Source organism: Talpa occidentalis, unplaced genomic scaffold (assembly GCF_014898055.3).
Source record: "Talpa occidentalis isolate TD23 unplaced genomic scaffold, MPIMG_talOcc4v2.1 talOcc4.4, whole genome shotgun sequence".
Lineage (NCBI taxonomy): Eukaryota > Metazoa > Chordata > Mammalia > Eulipotyphla > Talpidae > Talpa > Talpa occidentalis.
Window position 1 is genome coordinate 32487719 of NW_023604295.1, and position 15401 is coordinate 32503119.

Consider the following 15401-nt stretch of genomic DNA (forward strand, 5'->3'; position numbering starts at 1 on the left):
GCAGAAAATATGAAGACTTTAAGGCCTTACTGTAATCAAGCACGCAAACTGACACTAGCAGGAATGGACAGTAAACAAGGGAACCCATCCTCCATGTTCCCTCTCCTTTCCCCTCCACCACCATCTCAGCACCTTCAAAGGTGACCTCCACCAGCCACTTCCTTTGATGGCTCTGAGATGAAACTACTCAGCTCTGTAACCAGAGCCTTTGCAGCTGGCAGGCCCATTCACTCCACTTCCGTTCCTTGCTCACCTTCTCACCTTCCAGAATGAAACTCTAGAGTTGGCCTGGTATGGCCTCTTCAGGAAAGAGTCCTTCTATGTGGGCACTAGCCAGCAGCCCCACCCCCTTCCCACAGTGGAACCTGAAGGGTACGCAAAGCTTAGGGGGCCTGGGATCTGTAGAACAGATTCTATAATTGGTATGGTTCAGTCATGGTTTGTTTTGAGGGAGTGGGTGTGACAAAGGATATCCTAAGGGTAGGTCACAAAACCAACACATTTGGAAGAAAGAGTCTCTCAGAGATTCTTGCCAATAATGGCTTTTATTTGCAGAGATTAGAAAAGTAATTCAGTTCTTGTCCTCAAAAGACATTCTGTGAACTTTACTCACTGACCTTCATTTGAACCCCGTGTTCTCCTTTCCACAATCCTTTTGAAGTATCTAAGGATGTTCTGTATATATAATTCAGTTATGACAAAGATGTCTCTTGTTTACTGAGGCAGACAATCGTTAGCAATGGAGAGGCAGCTGGGCTTCCAACAAATCTCTTCGCCTGCTAACGCCCCTCTGCCTGTCCCCCACTTGTTATCCCAACAGAGCTGAGGCCTAGTGAACTCACAGTTGGTGAGCAAAAGGAGACTTCAGACTACTGAGTGAGTCTAAATTCAATAGATTACAGATTAAGGCTTTTTCAGTGCCAGTTTATTTAAAGAACCAGTTATTTATTTATTTGTCAGATTTATATAGCGCCTCTCCTCCCAAGAGCTCACCCACGCTACCAACATTTGGTTTACGTTATGAAAACCGTTAGATGCTTTTTCTGCATTTCCTTTTCGGTTTCTGCTGCCAACACACAGAGTAAACACAATGCTTGGAGGAAAAAAGGAGAAAAGCATAGATTTGATGATGGCTACCCTGTGGCAATGGGTGCCAGGTGAAGTGACAGTTTGGAGGTCAGCTGAGAGGGGATATATAAAATTGACCAAGAAACCGATATCAATATTTCTGTTAAGGTTAAAGATGACAGAAAGTAGAGAAGCAGCATAGCTGGACAAGAAATTCTGATTGTGAAGTCAGAACATTCTGGGCTGAAAGCCAATTTTTACCACTTACTAGCTGTGTGACCTTGGGTGAGTTATGTAATTGCTCTGAGCCTCAGTTTTCTTGTCAGTAAAATAAAGACAACCAGGATACGTGTCCCAAGGGCCTGTGGTAGAGATTACATATGATAATGCCTGAAACAGGGCCCAGCACACTGCTAAGTTCTCGATATATATTAACCTCAACCACCACCGTCAACTACCTCAGTTCTTCCCCCACCTCTCACAAGCTAAATTCAGACACTATGCAAATGTAAGGGAAGAGGCTTAAGGAACTGGGAGAAAATGGCACACAAGTAACTGACATAACAAAATAGAGTTTACTACTGCCTATGCAATATCCATTCTCTTCTCAGAGAGAAAAATGCTGATTTGCATTTTGGGTGGCAATGTGCCAGTCAACTTCACATTAATGTTTATTTTCCTGTCATATACCAAGATTCAGACATTGTTCCAAAACAAAATCTATCACCATCCCTAAAAGCATGCCAAAGAACTCCAACACAGCTCTCAGGCCCTTGTGAGGCCAGTCAGGCTAGCTGGGCTCAAACCTGGCCCATCTAAACTGTTATGAAACACTGAGAGATGAGAAACAAAATATGTCCTTTAAAAGCCTAGATGACTGATTTGTAAACACCAAATATGGAAGGATAGTGATGTAAATAGGAGAGATGACTAGGATACTAGATGGTGAAAGTATTAGTTTTGTATGTACAACACTAATAAGTCTGATGATGAAGAGAAAAGATTAGAGATAAAAAGGAACTTTATGTTTTAACACTTAATAGTAAACAATGAAACAACTTAAAATTTTAACTTGTGATACATACATCGTTTTAGTACGGTTTTCTTCATGGAATGGAAAAGTGATATTTAAACAGTAAAGCTGTCATAGAAGCTAACATTTACTGAGTACCTTCTCTGGGCCAATATGATTGCATTTGATCCACTCAATGTTTCTTTGTGGTACAAATCTACTATCCTTGCATTTTCAGATGAAGAAAACACAGCTTAGAGAAGTTAAGTGCCTGCCTGAGGTCACACAGAAAGGAAGTAGCAGAGCTGGGACTCAATTCCAAGCTTGTTAGTTTGTGCAACTCCAGAGTCACTGGCCTCAACTGTTTCTGTACTTGTTTTTTAAACACTCTCTCACTGACATTTAAATAAAAGATATATAGTCCAGGCAACTAGAAAACTCCCGTATGTTTGAGAATGTAGAAATATATAAAGAACTTCTTGAGTGAAAGAAATAATAGAAAACATTTGGAACTGAACTTTTTAAGTATCACAAATCAGAACTCAGGGGATACAAGCTAAAGCAGGACATGGGTAGGGAGATCAAATAATTATCCACACCAGGATATTTGGGGTTGGGGATACAAGAGGATGCTATCGGCAGTGACTTCAGATAAGTCATAAACAGTGAGTAATCTGAAGCAAAATGAATGTGTTTAGGACAAATGCTTTTTGATTATATGCTTATACTTTTTTTTAAAGTCAGAAATAAAACCAGAGAAATTAGAAAAGGAAAACCAGAATAAACCAAAAGAAGGTATAAAGAAAAGAGAAATAAACCAAAAAAAGAGAAAATAGAAATAAAATATTTTAGTACAATAAACACCAATGAAATAGAAAACATCGAATAGAGAGGATGAACAAATCTGCACTGATTTCTTTAAAAGACAAATGATGTGTGACAAGACTAAGAAAGACAAAAGGTCAAGATAAATGGTTTTTCTGGTAACACCAAATTCCCAGATTTAAGGAATGAAGAATTCCAATTTCACATGAAAATTTTAGAAGATATAAAAAAAAATACCTTCTCCTCATTTGATGACTTAATGTTAAAACCCAACAAGGACAATATAAGAAAGAAAATTATACATTATTCTTAATCATCATTACCGATGCAGAAATTCTAAATCTATATTGACAAACAAGTTTAGCAAAGCACAAAATACACAACAAATGAACTGGGTTTCACAGTGACAAGGTTGTTTTCACAGATATCAGTGTAACTTACCCCAATAAGAAATTAAAGGAGAAAATTTGTTTGATCATCTCAACAGAGGAAGCAAGAATATTTGATAAATTCTGCATACATTTTTAAAAACTCTCAGTAAATTAGGGAGAAGTAAAAATTTGTTAGTTTGATGAAAAGTAACAATCACCTAAAGCAAACATGGCAAAATGCTGAAAATGACCTCTCTTTTAAGATTCAAAACTAAAAACAGCAAACACACTCAACCATTAAAGTACATTATTCAGTCTGTCAAGGAAGGTTCCATTAAGCATCTATGAAACTCAGTTTCAGATCCCAAAGTGAATTTATGCTCCATACACAATATGTTTTTAGCAAGAGTGCGTGGAGAAGAGATGTGTCAGACACATCACTTCATTCCAGGCTAGGCTACAAAAGTGACTCAAGTCAAGTTTGTCCTGCTCTAAAAAAACAACAAAATCTGAAGAAAAAAATTAATAGTAATTTACTGGTGATGGACTGTAAGAGAGAAAGTAGAAATAAGAGAAAAACTTGAATATGTTATCTCTTAATCATCAGCATCTTTAAGGAATGAGTAGTTTTCTATTAAATCACAGTTCCAGAATCGTAAGCTCATCCCATTAAGGTTTGAAGCTTTGCTCATAGCCAGTGAGGGAGAGAATTTTCTCAAACAGGTTAGGTGATTTGTTTTTGTAGAAGACAGCCACATAGCTGACCCTTCTTGATGACTCCGGGCACTGCCGACAGCATAATACCCTAGTACAGAACTGGTGCCCGCAGGGAGCATCAGGGGCCAGATGATTTTTCCACCACCAGGAGTATTTTCTTAAATTTTTCTTTTCTTGAATTTTTTGCTTCTTGATGCCAGGTGAGTGAGAGGGCAGTGCATTCCAAAATTATTCGATGAAAAATTTCTTTGTGGAGGGAGCCACTTTAGTTGAATTGTGGGGACTCCCTCAACTTTGAAATGCAATGAGAAATGGTATAATGGTATGATAAAAACACATGTGGTGGGTACTATGGGTATAACAAAGGAATCTTTTCTATGTTCCTTCACGTAACACATACAAACATCATAAACAGCACAGAAAAAAACTGAGAGATTGGGGGAGCCAAACAAAAAACAGTTCGCCTTCAAGAGCAGCTGGTCTTTAAGGATAAATGGAATGTGTCTGAACATTCCAAATTACATGCTTTTTTCCCCCCTCCTTGGGGGTCAGAAATCACAAATATAAACTAACTTTCAAACACAGTGTTTATCTTTTAAAAATAATTTCTGAGTTGTGAAGAATTATATATTAAGATCATATGAAATACTTTGAATATACTTTTGACTATATTTTTAGTTGTCTAAGGAATAATCCTAGACAAGTATTATCACTATCTATAAACTGACATTGAAGATAAGTAAGATACTGGGCTAAATGTGGTTAAAGAAAGGATCTAAATCGTGATTTTTAAACCTCAAAGGTGTTTTATTCAGCTGAAGAGAAAAGGCACAATGTGAGCAAAACAAAAAAGGTATGTTACAACTTGGGTTTAGATAAGTCATATGAGAATTTAGTAGTTTCAGAGGTGGATAAGTTCTGGTACTTTGAAAACTGAAAAGATGGGTAAAGTTCAAGTTCAAAATCTTAACATCACTTATTCAGCTTTTAGTAGATAGCAGTGAATGTTAATCTCCCTGCCCCACCAAATCATCACCAATACAAACAGTTATTAAGTTATTAAAATTGCTAAATGTAGAATCTTATATTTGGCTATGTAACCCTTAGGGGAGAAACTCTTTAGCTGCTCTTGGGCCTGATTTTTTTTTAACTTGTACAATAGGGCTTTTTGTTCTGTCTTGGTCACAGAACTGTTAAAAGGCTCAAAAAAGTCTGTATTTCTTTGCATCTTGCAAAATACTATATATTTTATAAGGCTAGTTTTGAAGGAATATTCCCTCCAATTTTAATAAAAAGCAGTGTACAAAGATCAACTTTGATAGAGATAAAGAACAACTTTTGACAACTTACTGACAGAAGTTATCTACACTTTAAGACAAGCATACAAGTTATTAAATATGTGATGATTAAGCTTGTTATCATACATGACTGATTGCTACGACTTTCATAAAATCAGACCACAGAATTTAGTTTGTCTCATTTTCTGGATGCTATTCAGTACAAGTAAAATCACTTGTCATATATTTGATGTATTTGCATCACACATATATTACATGGCTACCCTCGTTTATAACAGACAAGGGGAATAAGAACAAAACTCTATAGTACTGGCTACTTGATGCTTTAAAAAAAAAAAAATGGGTTGGAAGAGAGCTGGATTATGATTTCTCCAAGTGTGACAATGCTACATCCAGACCCCGGCCCAGAACCACCAACACAATCCCTAAGTCAGAGCAAGGAATCTGCATTTTTAATACCTATTGATTTCCAACTCCAGAGGACTAGTGTATACTCTTAACTTGGAGACTACGGTGCTCTAGTACAGACGCCTAGGTACCCCAGTGTTGTTTTTATTTTACAGATCTGGGAACCAACAGTATACTTCACCCTTCACCCCCACTTGCTCAAGGATCCCTGTATTACACCCCAGTGTGTGTGCGATCTTTTTATCTTGGACACATCATTCTTAAAAGTGGATGAATCACTCCACAAAAGAAACACCTACTTTCTGTCTCCTGCCTCTTTCCCCTTTGGAAACATGAGGGAAACACTCATAAATCCCAAGGAGGGGGCTGGACAGCTGGGAGCCAAGCTTCCTTCACCACTGAGACTACGACTCCCAGTTGACTAGGGTTGCAGGAAGACAAATAGCAGCCAAGAGAATTAGGGTATTTCCCCCGCCAATTCAGTTAACCGTTGACACAATCTGTTTACACAAGCCCCCTGGATAAGAAACAGGGATTGACAGGGAAACGTGAATAAAAGAGATTTAACATGAAGTAATTTTCTTTTACACATGATTGAACAAAGACAAAGTTTGCTAAGTATTTCAAATGCCAAATAGATGCCCCACCTCATCCCTCCTCCTCAATTAATAACCCCTACAGGAGACTAGAAAATACTGTTCAAAAGTACAAGACCAAAAAGCTATTGAAGTAAAAATGGTATCCAGGCCCAAGTTCATAAACTGGCAGGCCTGCAGGGTGATTCTGCCCACAGAGAGGTTTTGTTTAGTCTGTAAAGTGTTGCTTTTGTTTTTCATTTTAATTAGTTGCCAACTTAAAAAAAAAAAAAAAAAACCCTAAACCTGGATTTTTTTTAACATACTCAAATTTCTCAATTTTCTTGAAAAAGTGCAAGGCAGTTAATACATGGTGATAACTGGCAAAAGTTTAGTGGAAGCTGTCTCCTACACCTGAGCTCCTTGTCTTAACAGAGGCCTACAATGGGCAGCTGCTATTCAGCACTACTCCTTGGGTCTGATATACTATCCATGTCTGTGGCCCTTGGCCTCACCAGAATGCTAACCAGCCAAGTCATGTAGGTCTTGATGGTGATATTCACAGCAAGGCGGAATGGGATAGAAACTAGGTTAAGAATGCTTAGCTTCTGCACAGCAAAAGAGACAGTAACAAAAACAAAGAGAAACCCCACCAACTGGGAGAACATTTTTGCACCCAACACTAATGATAAAGGACTGATTACAAAAATCTGCAAAGAGCTGATGAGACTCAACAACAACAAAGAAAATAATCCAGTCAAAAAATGGGCAGAAGAGCTAAAAAGAAACTTCTCTGAAGAAGAAATGCAAATGGCCAACAGGCATATGAAAAAATGTTCAACATCACTTGTAATCAGGGAAATGCAAATCAAAACTACCATGAGATACCATCTTACACCAGTGAGAATGGCACATATTAAAAAAACTAGCAACAACAAATGTTGGCGAGGGTGTGGAGAAAAAGGAACTCTCCTGCACTGTTGGTGGGAGTGCAAACTGGTCCAACCACTATGGAGAGCTGTGTGGAGATTTCTGGACCTACTAAACATAGAGCTTCCATATGATCCAGCAATTCCACTCCTAGGTATTTACCCAAAGGACACAGAAACATCAATTCCAAAGAACACCTGCACCCCTATGTTTATAGCAGCACTGTTTACAATAGCTAAGCTTTGGAAACAACCCAAATGCCCAAAAATAGATGACTGGATCAAGAAGATGTGGTACATATACACCATGGAATATTACTCAGCATTCAAAAAAGATAAACACATGCAATTTGCAGCAACATGGATGGCGCTGGAAGGGATCATGCTCAGTGAAATAAGCCAGAAAGAAAAAGAAAAATACCGGATGGTCTCACTCATAGTAGGAATCTAGAAAACTTAAATAAGGGACCAGGAAAATGAATAACTATAAGAAAGTGAAAATCAGAATCAACAAAAAACTATGAAACAGAGACACTTTTGGGGGGGTGGGGCGGGAGGGGAGGGATTGGGATCAGAATGGGGGGGTTGCAATTGTATAGGGAATATAAAAATAAAATTTATTATTTAAAAAAAAAAAAAGAATGCTTAGTTTTGTTCTGCATTTCTTCTAGAAATAAAGAAAGTGGCCTCTGAGTTAATACTGGCAGGCATCTGAATTGGACCAAGCTGGGGACGGTACATGTTCCCTTCTTCTACCCTTTCATCCCCACACCCACCTGATGCAAAGGAAGAAAGAGAAACACATTATCCACCATCTTGCAGCCTTTGGCCACATCACTGACAACTAGCCACCTACATAATCGCCTCAGCCTAAAGAGGTTTGAGAAAAAAAAGACAGGCCCCCAGAGCCACAAGCATCCACAGATAATGGACTCTTAGGCTGGGACCTTAAAGGTTAAGTTTGGTATTTGCATAGTCAGTTCCCTTTTTACCTTAGTTTGTTAATGAATGAAGGACTCTGGATAAGTAATTCCTGATGCCACAATTTCCTTATTAGGAATGTAGAACTATGAGATTTCTAGCTTAAAAGGAGATAATTATAAATAAGATCCTCAGCTAATCTACTGTTAAACTGTGTTAAAATAAAAAAACAAAAACAAAAAAACCTGTGTTAAAATCAGATGAGTAAATACCTCCATAACTCAGCAATCTTCCCTAATATGTAAGTACAATGTTAATAAAGTAATTATGGGTACTATAAACCAAGTTTTGATTCTCACAGGCAGTAACCAATGAGGAGCCAGGAAACCTGCCCTCAGTGAGGGCCGACAGACGGTGTAGCCTGGGCAAGACTCCCTTCCTCCAGCCCTCTAATGAGGGGATAGTGCTAATGATCTTCCCTTACCTACTTCATTAGGATGTTGTAATGTCTATGAATGGCTTGTAGTACCTCGGGAACAGGGCGATATATAAAAAGGTCATATTCATTTTATTATTAGTCTTACCTCACAAGATGCCTCAATGGAATGAAAACTTTATAGGTACCTGGTAAATATGACTAACTGCTTCTCCTCTCCCAGTGAGGAGAAGCGGTAGTGAAGGAAGTCCAGGTCAGCACCCACCTCTGTTCTGATGGATACTGGTTTTCAGACATCATCTTTGGCATCTGCAGGGGCTGATGTGGTGGCCGGGGGACCGCAAAGGTTTGCTGCTGTGGTCCAGGTTCTGGAAGCGAATGAGGGGCGGCGGCAGGGCCCACCGCCTGGACAGGGCCTGTTGCAGGGGCATGTGCCGAGGTGGGCAGGGTTGCCTGAGGTGGGGGAAATAGGGAATTCTGATGGGTGGGTGACAGGGGAGTGGTAGGAGGGGTTAATGGCTTGAACCCAGAGGGAGGCTTCCTATCATAGGCACTGTAAACAGAAAGAGAAAAGGAACCATTAAGCTTCGAGGAAGCCATTACCTTGGTCACCAGGTCCAGCAGAACACTAGGTTGACAGCCCAGGGTTGCCAGGAAATGACAGCATTAACATAGTTAAAAAGTGCTGGCAGCCCCGAGGGAATATTTGTACCTCTGAAAAGTGACAAACACACTGCGTCACAGGGACTTGTTTAACACTTCTAGTGATTCTTCTCAAAGATAATTTTAGCCACAGCTTCCGGTTTCCTTTTTTCCCCCTTCTAAAAGAATTCTCCATATACGTGTGTAGAGGGTGGATGGATGAGGGGGGATTTATGTCAGAGGAGTCCTCTAGCCTCCTTTCCCAAGTATTCCAGGGTTCCCAGGAATTAGTCAGAACCTTTGTTGAGGATAAATTTCTGCTGTAACATCACTTGAATTAACAACTCTTCTCCTCCCCCTTTCAGGCAAATCTATGTTTATCTTCTAGAGCAAAGAATGATTTAAAATTAAAGCTTCATTCCTGGTCCTGGATATTCTTAAGTAAAGGGCACCGGCATTGGACTTTTTCATATATTCTGATTTGAAGATTATTTCTTTGGTGCTTAAAGTTCACATTAACATATGATAGACATGAAGAAGTATATATTCCCTCCCTTGAAGCCACAGATCAAATACCCCAGTCTTCAAGGCTCTTTTCCTCAGGAGGGCTTGGTTCCCTCTGGACTCAGTTCCCTACAGAGCTGCTTTAACAGTTTGGCGTTTCTCAGGCAACATAAAGGCCCCATTGGACTGGCCCACACCTAGCAAATTCCATTGCCATGGAGGACGGGGGTGTGTGTGCTCCCCTGGGTGTCTGCTGAATAATAAACACTTGAAACAGCTCAACAGCTACTTTCTGGCCAATCTTTCTCCATCTACACTTACCAGTAGTTGTAGAGGCACTTTTCTCCATAGTTAGCACCAAGAGCCTGCTCATGGCTGCAGGAGGACAGCTCGGATGAGGGGCTGTGCAGCTCCCGTTTGATCTTGGTTGGAGGTGGGGCATGAAGCACCACTGAAATAAGAAGAGGGATGGGGGAGGAATAGAGAGAAGACAGCCCATTAACAGGGAGCATATTTCCTTCTGCAAACCCAGTAACTAGTGGATTGTTCTTGGAACTTATCTCAAGTCACATGCCAGAGAAAGCAAAGCACTTAAACACAGAGCTTCCATCTAAAACCAACGAAAAGTTCTTGAAAGTCAGATCATCTGACATTTTTAATTAGCTAAGTCGTTTTTCCAAATTTCTTTATTGTTGGGTTTGCTTCCTAAAGGCTCTAAAACATTTTAAAATCCTGCAGGTGATAAAACATTTTAAAATCCTGCAGGTGATAGAACATTTTAAAATCCTGCAGGTGATGCTTCTTCCAGAAAAATACACATGGTAACAAACACCAGTGGTTGGAGACAGGAGAATTTTGTTTCCAAAAATGACAAAACAGCCAAAAACATATTGTTATACATTCCACATTGCCTTATCAAAGGCCTAAAACTTTCTGGTAAATATATTTCTTATTCAGTGGCATATCTGCAAATTAAATCTATGGCTTTTAAAAAATCCTTCCTTAAGGAACTCTATAATAGGTCTGAGTAATAGTCAACTTTAGGTGCATTTTCAAAAATTTTAAAAGCGAAGGAATATAACAAGCAACCAAACCACCAGCTAGGGAATGCTCACTGCAGACAGTGGCAATCCTGAAAGCTTTGTGCTTCTGACTAAGTTCTGTGCCGTTTGCACTGACCAACCAGAAAGGGCAGTTTTGCATAACCAGTCCTTTCATAGATGCCTCCAATTCCTTTTCCCAAATGAATGAATTAGTGCACACAGCTGTTGCTTCCTGTTTGGTGTTTGCAGCTTTCTCTTCTACCTTTGTTTGGTGAATGAACAACTCTGGAAAAATTACTTCTGATGCCTCAATTTCCTTATTAAGAATGTAAAGCTAAGAAATTTGAAAGCTGCCTGTTTCACATGTGATTTTGAGAAAGCACAGTACTAAGAGTTTTCAAAGTGTTGGCTTACACAAGAGTGATCCAAACAAACCAAACCAAGTCAAGTCTGTTTTTCTGTATTACCTAGGACGTCATTTTAGAGAGGGAATTTTGTCAAAAGTAGGGTAAACTTTAAAGATGCTGCATTGGGAGGGCTGTCTTCTCTAGCTGTAGATTAGAACTATACCCCTTGACCTTGGAAGAGGTGGAGAATGAGTTAAGTTTTCGTGCCAGTCACTTGCCACTGTATCAAAGGCCTCACTGAACAGCTAAATACAGACAAGTGCCCTGAGGACCGACTAAAATCTGTTTAACTCCACGTTTACTCCTAAAACACTTTCAGGAGTTTGGTTAATTCTTAGGGCTTAGACTAGGTAGAAGTAGTTAAATGATCATCCCTTTTCTGCCTGATAAGACTGAAATAGTCTACCTCAGTGGTTTCTCAGAGGCCTCCTCCAAGATCAAAGTTGGACTCAGAAATGAACAAGTGAGATGATGACCCTATCATAGCCTACAAGTTTATAAAGCAAAATCCTACCAGTGACTGAGAGAAAGGACGGGTTTTCAGAATTCCTTTCCTACATACTGCCAACTGCTTTTCTGAGTACATGAAATTCAGAACAGGCAGATTATGTTTAGAAATCATCAACATCTCTCTGGTGATTTTTCAATGGTGCCATCATGGAAGCCACCCCTCAATTGTTATCAAATGTTTTCAGACATTCAGACCAGAAAACAGCGAGGCTTGTTGCTCTTGTTGGAATGCTGTCCACCATGAGAGGAGAGAATGAGATAGTTTGACACACACACACAACCATTTTTCCAGTGCAGTGGATGTTCTGGGATTCTCAGCACTGCAGTCATTGTCCCTCTGCTCCCGCCACAAAAATCTTGGCAAAATAATGAGGAAAGGTAAAGATGCCCCAATTTAACAGAATATTACATGTCCTTGAAAACTCTACTTTTTCTACTGTACTATAGAAAATCACCTACAATCACTGTTTTACCCAAGTTTAAAAACTAAGCAATTATGGAAATTATTAGAAATTCAGCTTTCTTCAGGTTTTAGAAATATCTTCACATGTTCAAAATATTATTATTAGGGCTTCCCTGGTGGCCAAGGGTTAATAAGTCTCAGCGCTATCACTGCTAAGGCCTGAGTTCAATCCTAGGCCAGGGAGCTAATCCTATTGGCACAGCAGACCTCTCCGGTCTCACCTGATGGTCTCCTTAGTAGTGCATTTCAGTAAATCCGCCTGTTGTGCTCCCCACTCTGTCTCTGGTGAATCCTCTCACCCCCCACCCCCACCTCTGGCCTACATTCCATCTATTCTATGCAAAAAATAAGTAAAGCTTAAAAAAAAGTATTATTATAAGTTATAGTTCTGCTGATAACACTTACACCAAAGGGTAAACCAAAGCTGCTTAGGAAAAAAAAACTCATTTTATGATGGCTTCAGGAATAGCATATACCTATTTTAAGAGTATCTAAACTATCAGCTAATTCTGATGTATTCGTTTCTTCAAATCTGCATAGTATTTTCAGTGTGCACCACACCATTTTGGCTCTAAATGAAAGGAAGTCTTTTACTACCCATGAACTGTCTTGTACCTGGAATTATGTTCTCTGCATAAAGGAGGGGTTTAAGAAATAGCTGGTGAGTGCTATGCTCTAAATGTTTGTGTCCTTCCTTCCCTAATTCATATGTTGAAATCCTGAGGCACAGGGACTATATTAGGAGGTGCGGCCTTTGGGAAGTGATTAGGTCAAGAGGTGACTGCTCTCATAAGTAAGATTACTGCTCCCCCTTCTCCCTCAGTGTGTGAGGACACAACCAGAAGTCTGACAGGAGGAGAGCCCTCACCTGATGGTGCCAGCACCTTGATCTATTGTGAGGAATAAGCTTTTATTGTTTATAAACTGCCAGTCTGTTGGGCTTCACTAAAGCAACCCAAAGTAGGTTATGACAATGAGTGTTTGAACGGATTATATTTCTAATTGGTCCTTAACCTTGAAGGCAGAAACAACATCTACCCCACAAGGCTAGGGGCACTATGTTAGTCATAGATACATTTCCCCTAGGAATCAACCTATTCGAAGAGAAGAGAGTGGAACACAGCAGGAAGGAGAATTGAAAAATGCATAGATCACTGACAGGAAAGTCAAAAGGGGCCCTGCAAGTGGTAGGGAAGAAAGCTTAGGCCCCCAAAGGGACTGCTGGGCCAGAGGGTGTGTAAAGGACCTGACCGTGGCACACTTAGTCAGAGGTAGTGGTGTATTTAGAGCAGGAACGCAGAGGCCCAAGGCAGCCTCCTTGCTTTCAGTCTATACCCTCACTTGTAAAATGAGATATGTGATGCTGCCTTGAGAAATAAAGAAAATGGCACAGCACCTTGCAGATGGTGCTATGATGTTGTGTAATTATACATTGTGCTTTCAAAAATAGAGTATTTACCTTCACACAGGCGACATTACTGAATGATGTCTGAGACCTAGGACTATAAAGTTTGGCAACAAATTGGAATTAAAAAGGTATCATGCACTCCGGAGGAAGTCTGAAAAGAAATGCTACAAAAGTTGACTCTCTGAACTGATAAACATCTATAGTTAGAAATTCTAAGTTCATCACCCCCCGCCCCCACCCCAAGGAAAGAAAGTAAAGGAAAAGATAAACAGCTGGGATTAAATCAAACTAAAAGGTTTCTGTACAGCAAGAGACAATAACCAAAACAAAGAAACACCCTGCTGACTGGAAGAAAATACTTGCACTCCACACAACTGATAAAGGACTGATTTCAAAGATCTACAAAGAGCTCACACTACTCAACAAAGACAAAGCTAACAATTCAGTCAAAAGATGGGCAGAAGAGCTAAAAAGGCACTTCTCCAAAGAGGAAATGGAGATGGTCAACAGAAATATGAAAAAATTCACAACATCACTTATAATCAGGGAAATGCAAATTAAAACCACAATGAGATATCACCTCACATCAGTGAGAATGGCACATATTAAAAAAAAAAAAAACTGGCAACAAATGCTGGTGACGATGTGGAGAAAAAGGAACAATCTTACACTGCTGATAAGAATGCCAACTGGTCCAACCACTATGGAAAGCTGTATGGAGGTTTCTCAAATTACTAAAAATGGAGCTTTTAGTAATGACCCCGCAATTCCACTCCTAGGAATCTACCCAAAGAACACAAAAACATTAATTCAAAAGGATAACTGCACTCCTATGTTTATTCCAGCAATATTTCAGTATTTCCAATAGCTCAGATATGAAAACAACCTAAATGTCCCAAAACAGATGACTAGATCAAGAAGATGTGGTACATATACACAATGGAATGCTATTTAGCAATCTAAAAAGATAAACTCATGCCATTTGCAGCAACATGGATAGAGCTGGAGGGGACTATGCTCAGTGAACTAAATCAGAAGGAAAAAGAAAAACATCAGATGGTTTCACTTATATAATATAGGGGAACCAAATAAGGGCTCGGGGGAAAAAAAGACAAAACTAGTAGGCAACAATAAATAGGAGACATACAGCGGGGGAGGGAGAGGGATTAAAACAGGGACAGGAAGAGCACAAGAGACTATGGTGATAGTTCACAGGTGACTTGGTAGTAATTTTATGGGGACTACACCTGAGAGGAGAAAGCAAACTGTACAAAAATGAACAATGATGTAAATATATATATATATATATATATATATATATATATATATATATATATATAAATAAACCAAAAAAAATTCTGAGTTTCAGCTTGGAGTTATAGAAGATGGGCCCATGAAGTCAATGGCATCCTGATAATTCTGTGACTTGGGACCATCTACTTTGTTTTAAAAGTTTCATTCATTTGCTCATTCATTCATTCATTCATTCACTGAGCATCTTCTATGGACCAGACTTCCTGGACGTGTTAGGGAGATGATGGTAAGCAAATCAGGGTTCTTTCTTCATGGTAAGCACAGTTTAGCAAAGGGTCTGACGTCAGCATTTTCTCATAGATGCAATTGGAGTTAAACTAGGGCTCACAGTTCATTTAATTCAGGTGCTTACATTTATAGACAAGGATCCTGAAGCCCAAAAGAAGTAAAGGAAATGCTCAAAATCCTGGAGCTGCGACTCAAGTCAGTGATCTACCATATTGACAGAAATGGGAGATAGTGGACTCACTCTGCACGTTAAAAATAGAAACTATTTTTTTCAACTGAAACAATGAAAATACCACGTTATACCTAATTAAGAGAAGTCTGG

At 39.4% G+C, this 15401-nt stretch overlaps 1 protein-coding gene across 2 annotated transcripts in view; it reads right to left on the reverse strand.

Moving 5' to 3' along the window:
- ETV5 (ETS variant transcription factor 5) overlaps window positions 1-15401 on the reverse strand; it is a 58048-nt gene that overhangs the window by 19075 nt on the left and 23572 nt on the right. For both annotated transcript variants that reach the window (XM_037525243.2, XM_037525242.2), the window contains exons 6-7: window positions 10028-10157; window positions 8826-9113 (exon numbers count right to left, since the gene is read on the reverse strand). In XM_037525243.2, coding sequence (XP_037381140.1) covers window positions 8826-9113; window positions 10028-10157 — 418 coding nt within the window. The remainder of the gene's footprint in view (window positions 1-8825; window positions 9114-10027; window positions 10158-15401) is intronic.